The sequence below is a fragment of the Schistocerca serialis genome, chromosome 2, assembly GCF_023864345.2.
Source record: "Schistocerca serialis cubense isolate TAMUIC-IGC-003099 chromosome 2, iqSchSeri2.2, whole genome shotgun sequence".
In the NCBI taxonomy this organism is placed as follows: Eukaryota; Metazoa; Arthropoda; class Insecta; order Orthoptera; family Acrididae; genus Schistocerca; species Schistocerca serialis.
Genome location: NC_064639.1, coordinates 821,327,053 through 821,342,162, shown reverse-complemented (window position 1 = coordinate 821,342,162; position 15,110 = coordinate 821,327,053). Strand labels below are relative to the sequence as shown.

The following is a 15,110-nucleotide window of genomic DNA, read 5'->3' as shown; positions in this document are numbered from 1 at the left end:
TCATAAGCAATATTCAGCCCTGTATGATGCGCCAGTTGAACAACGTCTCAAAGAAAGACTTTCTTGATGGGGTTGTATGAATATTCCATGTGTTGTACTCGAGTGAGGAGAGACTATGCAGAAAACACACACACACACACACACGCACACGCACACGCACACACACACACACACACACACACACACACACACACACAATACTACTACTACTACTACTACTACTACTAAATTGTCCCATCTGACTACATTGTACAGCACTGGAGATTGACTGGGGTAAGTTGTTTTTTTGGTTGTAGTTGGTGAGAGGAAAGAGAGGGTGTGGAGGGTAAAGGGGGAGGGAGGAGTAGAGAGAAGGATGATTGATGACTGGGAAGAAGAGACAGAATGTGGAAGAGATAGGAGTGGGACACTCCTCTTGTGCTGGCAGCAGACTGTGCATAGTGCCTAAGTTACAGCAGAGGTGATAAGTGATGAGTGGCTTCTCATGTTACCCTGTCTCTAATAGGGCAGTGTATTCTTATTGTGCGACTGGAAAAGAACGTGCTGGGTGGGTATAAAGGACAGGTTATGTACCTGGGTTTATCACAGGTATAAGACCTATGTGACAGAGATTTGAGAGTACGTAGGGCATAAGGATGGACCGGGGTATTTCGTAAACAAAGGAGGTGGAGGAACACCATTGTTGAAGATGTGAGGAGGATTGTGGGTTGGATGTTCCTCATTTTCAGGCATAATAAGAGGTAGTTGTAGCCCTTGTGAAAGGATGCAGTTCAGTTGTTCTAGTTTGGGGTAATTTTGGATAGTAAAGGGGGACTCCTTTGCAGTTGACCCATAGGGTGGTCACAGTATTAGGGACATCTGTGGATATGGCATTGGGGATGTGTTGGCAGAGTAGTTGGAGGCTAATCTGTCAAGCCCTAAGCAGATCTACAGTGTATAGAACATAGTATTGCTCATCACTGCAGGTGCTCCACCCCTAGTTGACCAGACTGTGTGGGAGAGACTTTCGTAAACAAAGGAGGTGGAGGAACACCATTGTTGAAGATGTGAGGAGGATTGTGGGTTGGATGTTCCTCATTTTCAGGCATAATAAGAGGTAGTTGTAGCCCTTGTGAAAGGATGCAGTTCAGTTGTTCTAGTTTGGGGTAATTTTGGATAGTAAAGGGGGACTCCTTTGCAGTTGACCCATAGGGTGGTCACAGTATTAGGGGCATCTGTGGATATGGCATTGGGGATGTGTTGGCAGAGTAGTTGGAGGCTAGTCTGTCAAGCCCTAAGCAGATCTACAGTGTATAGAACATAGTATTGCTCATCACTGCAGGTGCTCCACCCCTAGTTGACCAGACTGTGTGGGAGAGACTTTTTAGTATGGGGGAGGTGACATAAATTGGAAGGATTAAATTGACTTGGACAGGGATTTGTATTTATCCATTGGAAAGGTATAGTGACAATGTTCCGGAAGGTGACTAGTTGAGTTGAGGAAGCTCAGATGAAGCTATGGGAGAGAATTTATTGAAGTTGTGGAGGAATGAGAGGGAAGTGTCTTCGTTACGGGTCCAGGTCATGAAGATATCACAGTGGATGTAAACCAGACAAGAGGGTTTGGATTTTGTGTGGCAGTGGAGGTTTCTTCTATGTGGCACATAGGCAGTTTGTACGTGAAGGTGTCATGGATTCTCAAGACTGCTCCAAATTTGTTTGTTTTCTTCTCATGAAAGGAGTAGGAATCATCACTCAGGATGTTGTTGGTCAGGAGCATAAGGAATGAGGTTGTGGATCTGTATCAAATACAATTTTTCTGTTCTTATTTCTGACAGTGTAAAATAGCCATGATGAAAAATTTCACATACATTGCATGATCTAATAATAATTTGGCCCCGTACAATTTTAATATAGTGGTATCCGATACACGAGTGGTGGAAATGTGTAATAACAAACACAAACTGAAAACTGGAGAACAAAGTGGTATTTTACTTTTGAAAGTCTGTTTGATGTCAGGAGGGGTAGTGTTTGGCAGCAATAAGGGCAGGGTCTTGGGGGATGTGCATGTGTAGGGTGGTGGCATCAATGGTGATGAATAGTTTTTCTGATAGTTATGGTGTGAGGAATGCTTGAAAGGGTTTGAAGAAAGTGGTCCATAAAAAATGGGTAGTTCAGTCATGAAAGGCAGCCCATGGAAGCCGTGTTTCAGATACAAATTCTGGTCAAGCACATAATTTTAATTAGAAAGAAAGTGTAATAACAACGTATTCCCAGTATTAAATTTTCATCCTTGAATAACAATATTTAATACTTACGCTGTTAAGCTTCTGTGCTAAAAATTCTGTGAAGACAATGAAAAAGTAGTTTGAAGTGGGAATGAAGGGCAAAGGGAAAATATTTTGATTTTAAGCTTTTAATGTGAGGCTGATCTACTGGCTTTAAGCGTGAAATTCCTAGAAAACTTATTAAATGAATTGTGGATACTAATTAATATATAATTACTGTGCACCCATTGGAAATAACAGAAAACAGTGAAGTGATACAAAAATAATAATTAATTTAAAACTGTCAGAAGTAGTAGTTAATTGAGTCATTGAGTTACCGCTGGGGAACACAGTGTGTATGTACTTCGTTAACTTAATGGAGCGAGTGATACCTATCGGTATTTCTGCAATTCAGAGAATGTTGAGTTTCACAGTATAGTCAATTGCTGTGAGTTTATTGTGTGTGTGTGTGTGTGTGTGTGTGTGTGTGTGTGTGTGTGTGTGTGTGTGTGTGTGTTGGAAATTAAGTTGAACAATAATGGAAATTCTGGGATGGAGCAGTATTTAAAATAAAAGAAAGGCATGGTAGATCGATGCATGGAGCACAGAAACATTTACCACAAAACAGCATTCACACTAGCTCTTTTTATGGAAGTAGTACACCCATTCACATACACAACCACACAACTTCCAAAATAGAACCCTGTAATCACAGAAAGATTTATATTGACATTCAGTTATTGAAAGAAGGTGCCTGAACTGATGGTGGTGAGGTGGGGGGAGGGGGGAGTAGAGGAGGACACAAGGAGGGGCTAGCTGGAAAGAGGCAGGTCTTCAGACTGATGATTCCGCGGTCACACAAGAAAGAAAAACTACATAGGGTAGAGTATAAAAAATGTAGGAAGTGAGGGAGAAGGGGGGGGGGGGGGGAGAAAGGAGGAAAAAAAAACAGAAGGGGAAAAATAGAGAGAGGTTAAGATAAAGAGGAAGAAATGAAGAGAGTGGGAAGGGAGTGGTTTTGAAAACAGAGAATGAGTGCCCAAATTGAGGTGGGGAGGGGAGAGCAGTGGGACAAGGCAGTACATGATCAGGATGTAGGAGGAATGAGGTGACAGAAGAGAGAAAGGAAAAGGTAAGAGGAGGCAGTGGAACAGGTTAGTGTAGTTTAAGGCCAGGGGGATCATGAGAGTGCAAGGATATGCTGGGGAGAGAATTCCCATGTGCATGGTTGTTTGGTTGGTTGGTTGGTTGGTTCGTTGATATGGGGGATGGGACCAAACAGTGAGGTCATTGATCCCACTATACTCCATCCACCGAAACAAGAGATGTACTGTAAACACGGAAAGGCGCGTGACCACAGCGCTGCCGTTGAGGGGTGTACAAGGCAGGGGCCTTAGAAATTAAAAAATGAAAGTCGTGTTTTTTATAATTTGACACCTGAACATGATCAAGTGATCTGAGAACTACCTTCAGACGCCTTTTTTTACATTACATTAAAATTTATTGTCACTGAAAAAGAGAAATATTTAAGCTTTCAGAAAAGTTGTTTTTTCGCGTTACTCTATATTGATCACACCATATCTCCTAAATTGTGTGTCGCACAGCAAAATAATTTTATAATTGCCTTCAGTACTATATGTTGATGACGTCTGCAAATTTTCTGCCCATTGGAGTCAGTAATAGTGAAGTAATAAATTAAAATCTCACGTGTGATGCAGAACTTTTACCAAATCATCATCCGAAATATAGTAAGCGACAAACTTTTCCCCTTTAAATTTTTTTGTGGGGGTGTAATCGAGAAAAGTTTCAGAAAGGTTTGAATTTAATTTTGTAGTTTGTTCGAATGTGATGGGTGCAACCGTTTGCCCTTTGTGAGCGATGCATTGTGCAGTTCGTAGGCGCTGCGCTCAGTGTGGCCGTCTCAGTTGCAGGTGAGAGCTCGTTAGTGGGTGTTGTACAGCGGTGATTTCGAGATACCTTAATTTCATCTGTAAAGATGCTTGAAAGGCTAGTTGTTGATTATTAGAGTAAGTATATGTGTTTATAGTCATGCTGAGCATTCACTGTTTATCCAATAGCATCGCATGGTTTCTTATTTTATATATTCACGTATTTCATTAGCATCATATACGGCTGTCCTCATCATGTCATCCACGGATTCAGCGAGCGAGGTCGATGTGTCGGTTCTGAGTCCACCAAAGAAGCGAGCAAAGAAGAAATCATTAAGTTCTTCTGAGAAGCACATGGTGCCTAATGCGTATAAAATGGAACTGTTACATCCAGAGCAGTCGATGAGTGACATTGTTTCGAAAACAGCTGCAGCTACAGGTGTTGGACGTTCTTCAGTGTATCGTGTGATAAGTGAGTACAAGGCCACACAATCTTTGAAGTCTCCCAAGAAAGGAAAATTACGACAGAAACTTTCTGTAAGTGTTGATGACTTTGATAGAAATGCGATACGAAGTACACGAATTTTTTTTTTTTGTAACGAATTGCCAACAATTGACAAAGTGCTTAGAGTCAAAGAAGATGCAGATCTGGGCAATTTTCGGAGAACTACATTTCATAAGTTATTGAGAGAAATTAATTTCAAATATGTCCGACGTGGGCGCGATAGCATGCTAATAGACAGGGATGACATCATTTTATGGAGGCGGCGTTATCTTCGAACCATTAAACGGTTGAGAGATGAAGGCAGACTCATTTACTATTTGGGCGAGACATGGGTGAACGCAGGACATACCCGAAGTTACGTCTGGGTAGATGTCACTATAAATTCCGCAAAACCAGTATTTCTGTCCGGATTATCAAATGGTTCAAATGGCTCTGAGCGCTATGGGACTTAACATCTATGGTCATCAGTCCCCTAGAACTTATAACTACTTAAACCTAAGTAACGTAAGGACATCACACAACACCCAGTCATCACGAGGCATGTCCGGATTATCCACCGGAAGCAAGGGCCCATCACGTCTGATTATCGCAAACATTGGCAGCAAAGCAGGGTTCCTTGAAGTATGTTTGTGGACTTTCGAATCCAATAAAAGTGGAGATTATCATGAGGAGATGTGCGCCGAAACCTTCGAGAAGTGGTTTCAAGATGTTCTTCCTCGGCTTCAGGAAAATGCAGTTATTGTTCTTGATAACGTGCCGTACCATTCTCGGAGAAAAGAAAAAGTTCCCAATGTGAATTCCAATAAGCATGAAATATCAGAGAGACTAAAATCCAAAAACATCGATTTCGAAGACGGTATGTTGAAGAAAGAACTTTTAGATATAGTTAAAAATCACAGAACAGCGCACAACAAATACGCAATAGATGGAATCGCGAAGAATGCAAGGAAAACTTTTCTCAGAATTCCTCCGTACCACTGTAAATTAAAGCCATCGAGTTAGTGTGGGACAGAATCAAAGGCTGTGTTCCGGCGAAAAACAAAACATACAAAATGCCGGAAGTGAAAGTACTACTAGAAGAAGCAGAGGATTGGAACAAGTGCGTCCTCCATGTCGTAGAAAAAGTGGAAACTCAAATGTGGAAATTAGACTGCATTAGAGAGCAGAGAGAGGAGCGTTTTGTTATAAACCTCAATGAAAACAGTTCAAGTTTGACAGAGTGACCCTTGTTTCGTCCTTTATCATTATTATTACTGGTATTTTATTAAAATTAACAATTAATTGTGTTTGAATGGAGCGTTTTGTTAGCAACCTGAATGAAAATAAATCTGCTTCGACAGAATGAACTCAGTTTAACATTATTTCAACATTATTGTTAAATTTATTTCAACATTATTGTTAAATTTATTTCGTACATTGTTGCCCAGGTTTCTCATGGTCCGCTGTGACACCTCGGCAGCCAGCCGAACGCCGCCAGCTGCAAAGCGTGCGCCAAGGATTTTCCACACCCTTACGTATCACGTGAACACCGAATGCTTTCTCTGGAAATGAGCGTAGTTGCTCACGTGACACTGTTTGTGTTTCATCCCAGCTCTCGGTGAATAGACTATAGATTAGGGAAGGATGGGGAAGGAAGTCGGCCATGTCCTTTCAATGGAACCATCCCGGCATTTGTGTGAAGTGATTTTAAGATAATTATGGAAAACCTAAATCAGGATGGCCAAATGTGGATTTGAGCCATTGTCTTCCCGAATGGGAATGCTGTGTGCTAACCACTGGGCCACCACACTAGGTATGTACGAGGTTCAGAAAAAAGTGTGGTGAAAGGTAGTATCCAAATGGTCTGCATAGTGAAGCAGCTGTTGAAGTCATTTGTGTTGTAATGGCAGCTGGATGGTCAAATTTGCAGTTTGCCACAGTTTGACAGTGGTCTTCATATGAGTAAACAGGTATCCATGTTCTGACAGTTCTAGCCATGTGAATGCTAGTACTATGATCTTGGAAGATGAAGTCACTTGCTAGAAACAATACTACCACTGCTGAATACACCCCTTCTTATAGATTGTTTCATGGACTTAACTAGTTGGCTTTTCTTTCATTGTAACAGTATCACCCATTGAAAATCATATTAAGCTCACACAAACCACTGCTGAACTTCCACTGTGCTTCACAGCTGGGAGCAGTCTCATCTGGTCTTCTTCAAAAGTAAACATGTCCAGTAGTAGTAAACAATGTAGGCATAGACTTGTCAGGCCATGTTACATGCTTGTGTTTGTTGCTAGATCAAGTTTTATATACTTTGTGTTTATAAAAACCTTCTTATACATTTATGCGGTTTGTAAGACAGCACTCATACTATGATTGTTTGCTGGCAGTGCGTTTTCCAGACACATATTAAACCCAGCAGTCAGTTTTCTGGCACAGATGGTCTTACTAGCAGTAGCATTGCTCTCAAATTAATCTTGATTTTGTGAACAAGATGAGTTTTCCACACACTAATGTTTTCAACAGTTGGTGTTGTCTTTACTATCCCACAGGATACTCAGGTGTATAGTTTGTACTGAAAGTCACTGTGGTGTACAGCAGATCTACAGTCAAGTGTAGGTCATGAATAGCAACAGTAGAATGAACGAGCAGCTTCATTGTCCAAGTTACAAACGTAATTAAAATCCGGAGCCATGAACCAAAGTTTTCATGTATTTAGTGTAACAACTAAAAAATCATTTCATGCAAATAAGCAAGCTTTATGTCCCACACTGTGGGGCTGTATTAAGTCAGCTTGGTAAGTCTCCAGCACTGTCCACTGAATATGCTTGCTGTGATCCGTACGAGCAGCTTGGCCATCAATGCAGGGAGTTTGTGCCTGAACACAGTCTGTTCCCTCTGTATTGATACCGTATTGGAACTGCTGTCACATAAGCATCAGTTTGAAAAGAATTGGTAATCTACTCTTGCTGGAAGTCATTAATGTCTGATGTAAAAGTACACCAACACTTCAGTGGTCACAAATGTACTAGAAACTTGGAAAGTGTCTAGATGTGATGTAGTAGAAGAGGAAGACAAAAGCTGAAGTCAGCATGTTTCATATCCACCAGAAAACAAGCTGTGGAAATTGAATTTTGATACCTTGTAGCCCTTATTATTTTGCGAGGAAAGTTCTGGCAGAATGTTAATGATTAGATGCATGGGAGACAACTCACTGAATGACAGAAGTATTGGCACGCGCGCGCGCGCGCGCACACACACACACACACACACACACACACACACACACAGATATATATATATATATATATATATATATATATATATATATATATATATATATATATATATATATTTTACACACATTTGTGCAGCTACATTGTGCTGGCCGAACACACAATGCGGGGACTGCAGTCCAGCAGGTAGACAGGGATGAGGGGTTGAGTTAGATGGGATGCATAGATGGAGAAAAAAGGCAGGAAATAGAAGGAGGGGCTGGGGAAGGATGACTAAAAATTCAGAGGGAGGAAGTAAGTGCATAGGACAGGAATGCAGAACACTGGCACCAGAGCTGGTGAGCTCGTGTCACAAGAGGATCATGGAAACACAGGATGTGTTGCAAGCATAAATCACCTCTACGTAGTTCAGAAAAGCTTGCAAAGGATCCAGATGGCAGAGATAGTGAAGCTGCTGTTGATATCAAGCATGTTGCACTAAGCAGTGTGTTCCACATGCCACCATTTTGCATTGGCCATTCATTCTGGTGGAGAGCTGGTTGATGGCAATGCCTGCATAAAATGCTGTGCAGAAATTGCACCAGATTTAATGTGTGACACAACTGGTTTTCAAGTGGTGGGATAGGATATGTGTGAGACAGAACTAGAGCTTGGTGTGCTAGGTGGTTGAATTGGGCAGGTCTTGAAGCTGGATGTTTTACATGGGAAAGGGTTGGGTGTGGGAGTGGCACATGGATGGACCAGAGTGTTGTGTAGGTTTGGTAAAGCAGAATACCACTTTGGGAGTAGTGGTATTCCTCTGCCAACCCAAGCTAGGCAACATTCTGGTCCATCCCTATGCTACTCCCATTCCCAGTAAATTTCCACAAGTCATATCCCTGTGGAAGACTCAGGTGCGAAACCTATGCCAGCAGATGGGAGGCCACAGGTGAAAGCAGTCAAGTCATATACCAGCTTTGTGGTGATATATGCATAGCATTTTATGTGGCCATAACCACCAACCAGCAGTTTGCCAGAACAAGTGCCACTGCCAAACTGTGGCTAAGAGGTGAATTGACCTCTCAGTAGCAGAACACACTGCTGAATACAATATGCTTCAGCTCAGTTCTGCTTCACAACCTGTGCCATATGGAATCTTCCAGTTTTATGAACTACAGAGATAGGAGTTACCCTTGCAACATATGCTTTGATTCTGTAATCCTCCTGGCCTCAATCTTGGCTAACCCATTGCACATAGACCTTCTACTGAAGTCTCCCCATCCTCTCTCCTGTAACCCACTCGTAATCCAAATAAATAGAATCTGCTTAACAAATTGAAAACTGTAAATTTGATAAGATGTATTGCAAATAAAAGTCACAACGGAGAAAGAACCACAAGGGCTTTGATCAAATTTTTATTTGAATATTTCTACTCATTACAGTGATATTGTTGTGTTCTAAACAGTTTCTTTTTGGACAGGTCAGTAGGTGCAGAGAGTTCCAAAATGTGTAGCTGAAGGGGAATTGTCCCCTAGAATCCATGTTGAGAAAGAGATGTTAGGATCACATTTAAAGGGAAATTGTACAGTAAACAGCATCAGATAAGTAAATAACAAAATGTGACTTGGCATGCTGACTGTGCTTAGATAACATACGGCCATAGAACCGATTGAGGCCATCGAAGCATACAAGCATGCTAAACTTAAAACTAGAGCAATTAATTATAGTATATGGAGTGTAGGTTGAAATTGTGAATTTAACGGGTGTCTCAGTTTTATAAAATGAATTTTCAATTTTCTAGAATTAACTGCTCTTAGTTATTCAATCTGTTGTAAAGAAGAGAGTGAGCTGAGGCGTATTTGTATGCCAAAAAAGAAATAAAGATGCCTGTTTCTGCTCCTAAGATACATATGGAAATATTGATATAAATCTTTGAGTAAGTCAGTGTGGAAGCTGTAAGTGAAATATGGATGGGGCATTTTAGAGAATGCACATTGTAATAGTGTCAGTTTTTAGAGTTCCTTATATTGATCTCAATATTTATATTTGATAGAATGTTTTATTATGATGGTCAACAAGTCAGAGATGTCTACAGTTACCATAAGAAGTCGAAACAGCAGTGTAATAACAGTACAAATGTATATCAGCAGCTGTGAAATGAATTATGTGTATAAAATAGAGAAAAATAATGCAATTATAATACCAGCTTTAATATTTTATTATAACTTAGGTAATACACTTATTTTTAATAAAATGAAAGGGTTGGTTGGTTCAGAAGCACAGTTAATGTGGAATTGGGAGTTCTAAAAACACACAATTAAAGAAACTAAATTACAATGTTATGTGATGCAAATCAAAGAGTAAGTAATACTAAACACCCAGCTCTAATGCCATTAAATAGCAAGAACAGTTCTAAAAAACATAATTAACATTGAATGTTGTTTTAACAGTGATGTTATTTTCACAGTGTTGATTGGTGGGCACTTGGAGTCCTGCTTTATGAGATGTTAGCTGGTAGAAGTCCATTTGATATTGCTGGTGCATCTGAGAATCCAGATCAGAATACTGAAGATTACCTTTTCCAAGGTGAGATCTGTTTGTTGTAACTGCTCAGCAGTACATTTCAGTGCTGTACTCATTTCACCAGCAAGTTACTGTCTGCAACAGAAGGCTCTGGTAGTTTTTAAAGTCTTATGTGACTTTGCAGTGTATTTGAATGATGTGTTATTATTAATTTAGTAGTATGTCTTGTTCTTAGAGTCAGTAATACTTCTCCACTGTTAGTTAGATTTAACACAACAGATGATTTTAGGCTTTGCTACGCACAAAAATTTGTTGTTGTGTGTATTTCGATTGATTGTGTATGAGAAAAAAAAATACAACCAGTTGGCATTGTATAAATACACTGATGAGACAGAACATTATGACCACTGACCTACTCTCAGTATAAACCCATCCAGATGATAGCAATGTCACCTGGTGAGGAATGACTGCTAGTCAGATACACATGTGGTGCATGTAGTATCGGTGAGCATGTTGTCTTTGTGTAGAATGAATGGGGAAGGCGCACAATCTGAGTTTGACCGAGGGCAGTTTGTGGTGGCCCAGAGGCTAGGCATGAGTATTTCAGAACCTGCACAACTTTTTGGGCATTTGAGGAGTGCTGTGGCGTCTTCAACACCTGGTGAAACAAAGGTGAGGTCACATCCAGACGTCTTGGGGTTGGGTGGCCACCTCTCCTTACAGATGTCAAATATTGAAGGCTGGTCAGACCGGTAAAACAGGACAGGTGGCAAACTGTGGCGGAACTAACATCAGACTTTAATGCTGGGCAGAGTAGAAGTGCTTGTGAACACACAGTGCACCAAGCACTCCCAACGAAGGGTATCTACAGCTGCCAACCCATGCAAGAGCCACTGTTAAAATTGCATGAGCAACTACAAATGAAATGGGCTCATGACCATCGCACTGAATGTTGGTGCAGTGACAGATAATTGCATGGTCTGATTAATCCTGATACCTTCTTCATCATGCTGATGGGAAGGTGCAAATCTGTTGTCTTCCAGGGGAACACCTCCTTGACGCCTGTACTGTGGGATGGAGACAAGCGATGGTGGCTCCATTATTCTCTGGGAAGCATTCACGTGGGCATCCATGGGTCCAGTGGAGCTTGTGCAAGGCACCATGACAGCCAAAGAGTATCGTACATTGGTTGCAGATCACGTACATCCCTTCATGAGATGATCATGTTTCCCAACAGCAGTGGCATTTTTCATCAAGATAATGCACCATGTCACAAGGCTAGGGGTGAGATGAAGTGGTTTGAGGAACACAGTGTTGAGTTCCAGTTGATGTGCTGGCCGCCCAGCTCACCAGATCTGAACTTGGGATGTGATTGAATATGGCATCAGAGCTCACCAACACGCTCCCCAGAATTTATGGGCATTAGGTGACTTGTGTGTGTGCAGATGTGGTTCCCACTCCCTTCAGTTACCTATTCAGGCCTCATTACTTCTGTGTCATGACATGTTGCCACTGTTATCTGTACCAAAGGTGGACATACTGGCTATTAGGTAGGTGGTCATAATGTTCTGACTGATCAGTGTATGATGCTGTTATTTGACTAATGACTGTAAAAATAGAGTAAGTGTGGATGTTCTGGCACAAAATTCATTTTGCCATTCTTCTCTACAATATTTGACCCCTTAACAGATAATATCGCAAAGAACTGTGAAGATTGCCCAGAAAATCCTTTTGTGGCACAGGTTATTGTGTGCTGCAGTTCAGTATTTTTACAGCACTGAGAAAATTGTATTCACATAATCAAGTCTCCATAAATAAATTTTATTAATTTATGAAAGAAGAAAAGCATTATTGATTCATTGCATTACTGCATAATTATGTTTATAAAAATAATTACTATTCACCACAATCAGAAGAAGCACTGAGCAACAGACAGGCAGGTGGAAAAAAAGAAGGCAATAAATTGGTTAACTTGTGGGCAACATTTTCTCTCCCTCTCACCCTCTCACTATCATAGTCATAGTCATGATGATTCTGACATGATTGTATAAATAAATAAACCATTCGTCAGTCAGCCTGGTCTTCCCCCCTTGGTGGGCATTGTAACTTGGTTGAGTATCAGTCTTACCTGGGGAGGGGCTGGGAATGTGGAAGTAGAGTAGGATAGAGGGAGGCAGTGGAGCATTAAAGGAGGAGCTCAAGAACCCTTACTTACATTGAGCATTTAGGTTGTGCATGGGAGGTGGCTGGCAGCAAGGGAGTAGATTGGGGGCAGTTTCATGAGTTGCAGGAGAAATAGTGAGTAAACAATGGAGCATAAATATTTAGAATCCAGAATATGAGAAAGAAAAACAAAGGGAACATACAGGGCAGGCTCATAAATCAGCAATTAGTTTATGACCATGTTCTTGTGTGGAACAGTTTTTTAAACTTTTTGTTCCATTGATTCATCAGCTGTTTGGAACAGCATGATTGTAGAGCTAATTTTTGCTGTATGTAGAAGCAGTTTGTTTCAGAATTTCCTTCCTTTTTTGGTCCCTGAATTATCAAGTATACTGTATCTCCAAACTGATAAGAGGTAAATGACATATGTAAGTTTCAGTGCATTTCTGTCGTGTTTACTCCTGATAGTTTATGAAAGTGAGAGTACTCATTGTTCAGCTAAAGAAATAGTCTCTTTTTAAATAAGCTTATTGAATTTGTGTATTTCCAGTTATCTTGGAGAAGACGATTCGTATACCTCGCTCACTTTCTGTGAAAGCTGCATCTGTGCTCAAAGGTTTCCTAAATAAAAACCCGGCTGACAGATTAGGCTGTCATCGAGAAACAGGTTTCATGGATATTGCAAATCATCCATTCTTCAAAAGCATAGAGTGGGAATTGGTAAGTGTAATAAATGTTGTAACAATGTATAGGCACAGTAAAACTTAAGTAATTTTGATTTAATGCATATAATAGTTATCCGGATAAGCAGTTTCTTAAGTTCCCTTATGAACCTGAAATATTCTCCATTGACTTTCTTGTAAAAATATTGGTTTTAGCAAAATGTTACATTGTTAATGGCAATTCATTAGATTATTAATGATGCATTACTCTTTAAATGCCCATACCACTAGTAAAATGCTATGTATACTTTATTTCCATGTGTATAGTAATTACCTACCAATGGGCTAGTTAGATTTAGAAAATAAGATTCTTCCTTGGGAAGTACAACAGATAAATTCATCATTCATCTATTTTTCGCAAACTTTCTCAGTATTATCCTATCACTATATTATTGACACACCTTGAATGATTAATGACATGAAGCTAACACAAATCGTAATTAGATTAAGACTCTAGTACATGAAATTGTGAGAGTAAAATTAATGGGATCGCTGTGTGTGCTATCTCCCCACTCCTCCAGGCTTCTCCACCTGTTGCCTGCTGCTAGTTACTAATTTTCATTTTATTTTTACTTGAGACTTTACATTTAATATTGCCTATGGAAACTAATATTTGAGCTATGCCACTATTTCGCAATCAGCACAAACCCGACTCCAATATTTAAGCACATCCAGAGTGGATTGCGATCTCTCTCTCTCTCTCTCTCTCTCTCTCTCTCTCTGTCTGTGTGTGTGTGTGTGTGTGTGTGTGTGTGTGTGTGTGAAGACATTAATAATAAAAATAAACAAGTACTCTAGTCGTGTGCTTTTTCTTCATGTATTTCTGTTTACAGCACCAGTAACTCAATTAATTTTGGACACATGCAATTTTTTATGTTTGTGCTAAACTGTTTTGGATGAGTAAAAGTTATTTTCATTGTAATGACTTCGGTTTTATATCATTTCACTTAGTATTGATTTGATAAATATTATAATACTGCTTAACATGAAACACCGTATATCACAAATAAGTTGAAAGACCTTCTTGGGAGAACTAGTTCAGAAGCAGATGTGAATCCATGGATACTGTGATGTGAATAAGAACATCCTGTACTTTAAAATTTATTTTAACATTTTTCTTATTAACTTCAGTTACTGAACAGTCTTTTTTAGTTCTAAATTCATTTTGAATTAAAAAAGAAATTGGTTGTTGCCAGAGCAACAGCAATGGATCTAGATTTATACAATTGCCCTTTTATAAATTGCTGATATGCGGCAGACAGGGAGATTGACTAAATTTAAAGGATGTGGTCATTCTAGTTTATGTGCTTACCTACTATTCAGCACCCTGACTACGCAGTGAATGGTTACTACTTTGGAATAATGTATGTAGGAAGTATAAGAGACAGGTATTGACACACAAAAGCCACAATTGCTCAGTAAATTAACATTTACTGTTCACACTGTTGGTACAGAAATGATCATAGTGTTATGAAACACCCATCACAGTGGTGACCACTTAAATTACTATACAGGGCTTGCCACAGGAGTGATCACCGAAAAACACTGTAAACTGTCCGTCACTTTGGTGACCACTGGACTCACTGACATGCCCCATCTCACGAGTGACCACTATTGCACTACACAATCTGTTGCTTGGGTGACCACTGAACCAAAGCATAATCTGTCACAGGAGCAAGCACTATTGACACTACACAACCCCTCTCTCGGGCGACCACTAAAATCACAATGAACGAGCATGTTTTGATGGGCATCTCTTTATGTAGTTATGTATGGGTTCAGCAAAGTTGCAGTAAAGGGAACACATCAAATTGGATTCCATCCTCACAGTCTCTATCGTTAGGATTCTGTATTTCTGCTAT

At 40.1% G+C, this 15,110-nt stretch overlaps 1 protein-coding gene across 6 annotated transcripts in view; it reads left to right on the top strand.

Annotated features, from left to right (window-relative positions):
- The window catches only part of LOC126458070 (atypical protein kinase C), a 762,657-nt gene that overhangs the window by 592,240 nt on the left and 155,307 nt on the right, over window positions 1–15,110 (top strand). For all 6 annotated transcript variants that reach the window (XM_050094877.1, XM_050094878.1, XM_050094879.1 and 3 more), the window contains 2 exons: window positions 10,308–10,426; window positions 13,077–13,246. In XM_050094877.1, coding sequence (XP_049950834.1) covers window positions 10,308–10,426; window positions 13,077–13,246 — 289 coding nt within the window. The remainder of the gene's footprint in view (window positions 1–10,307; window positions 10,427–13,076; window positions 13,247–15,110) is intronic.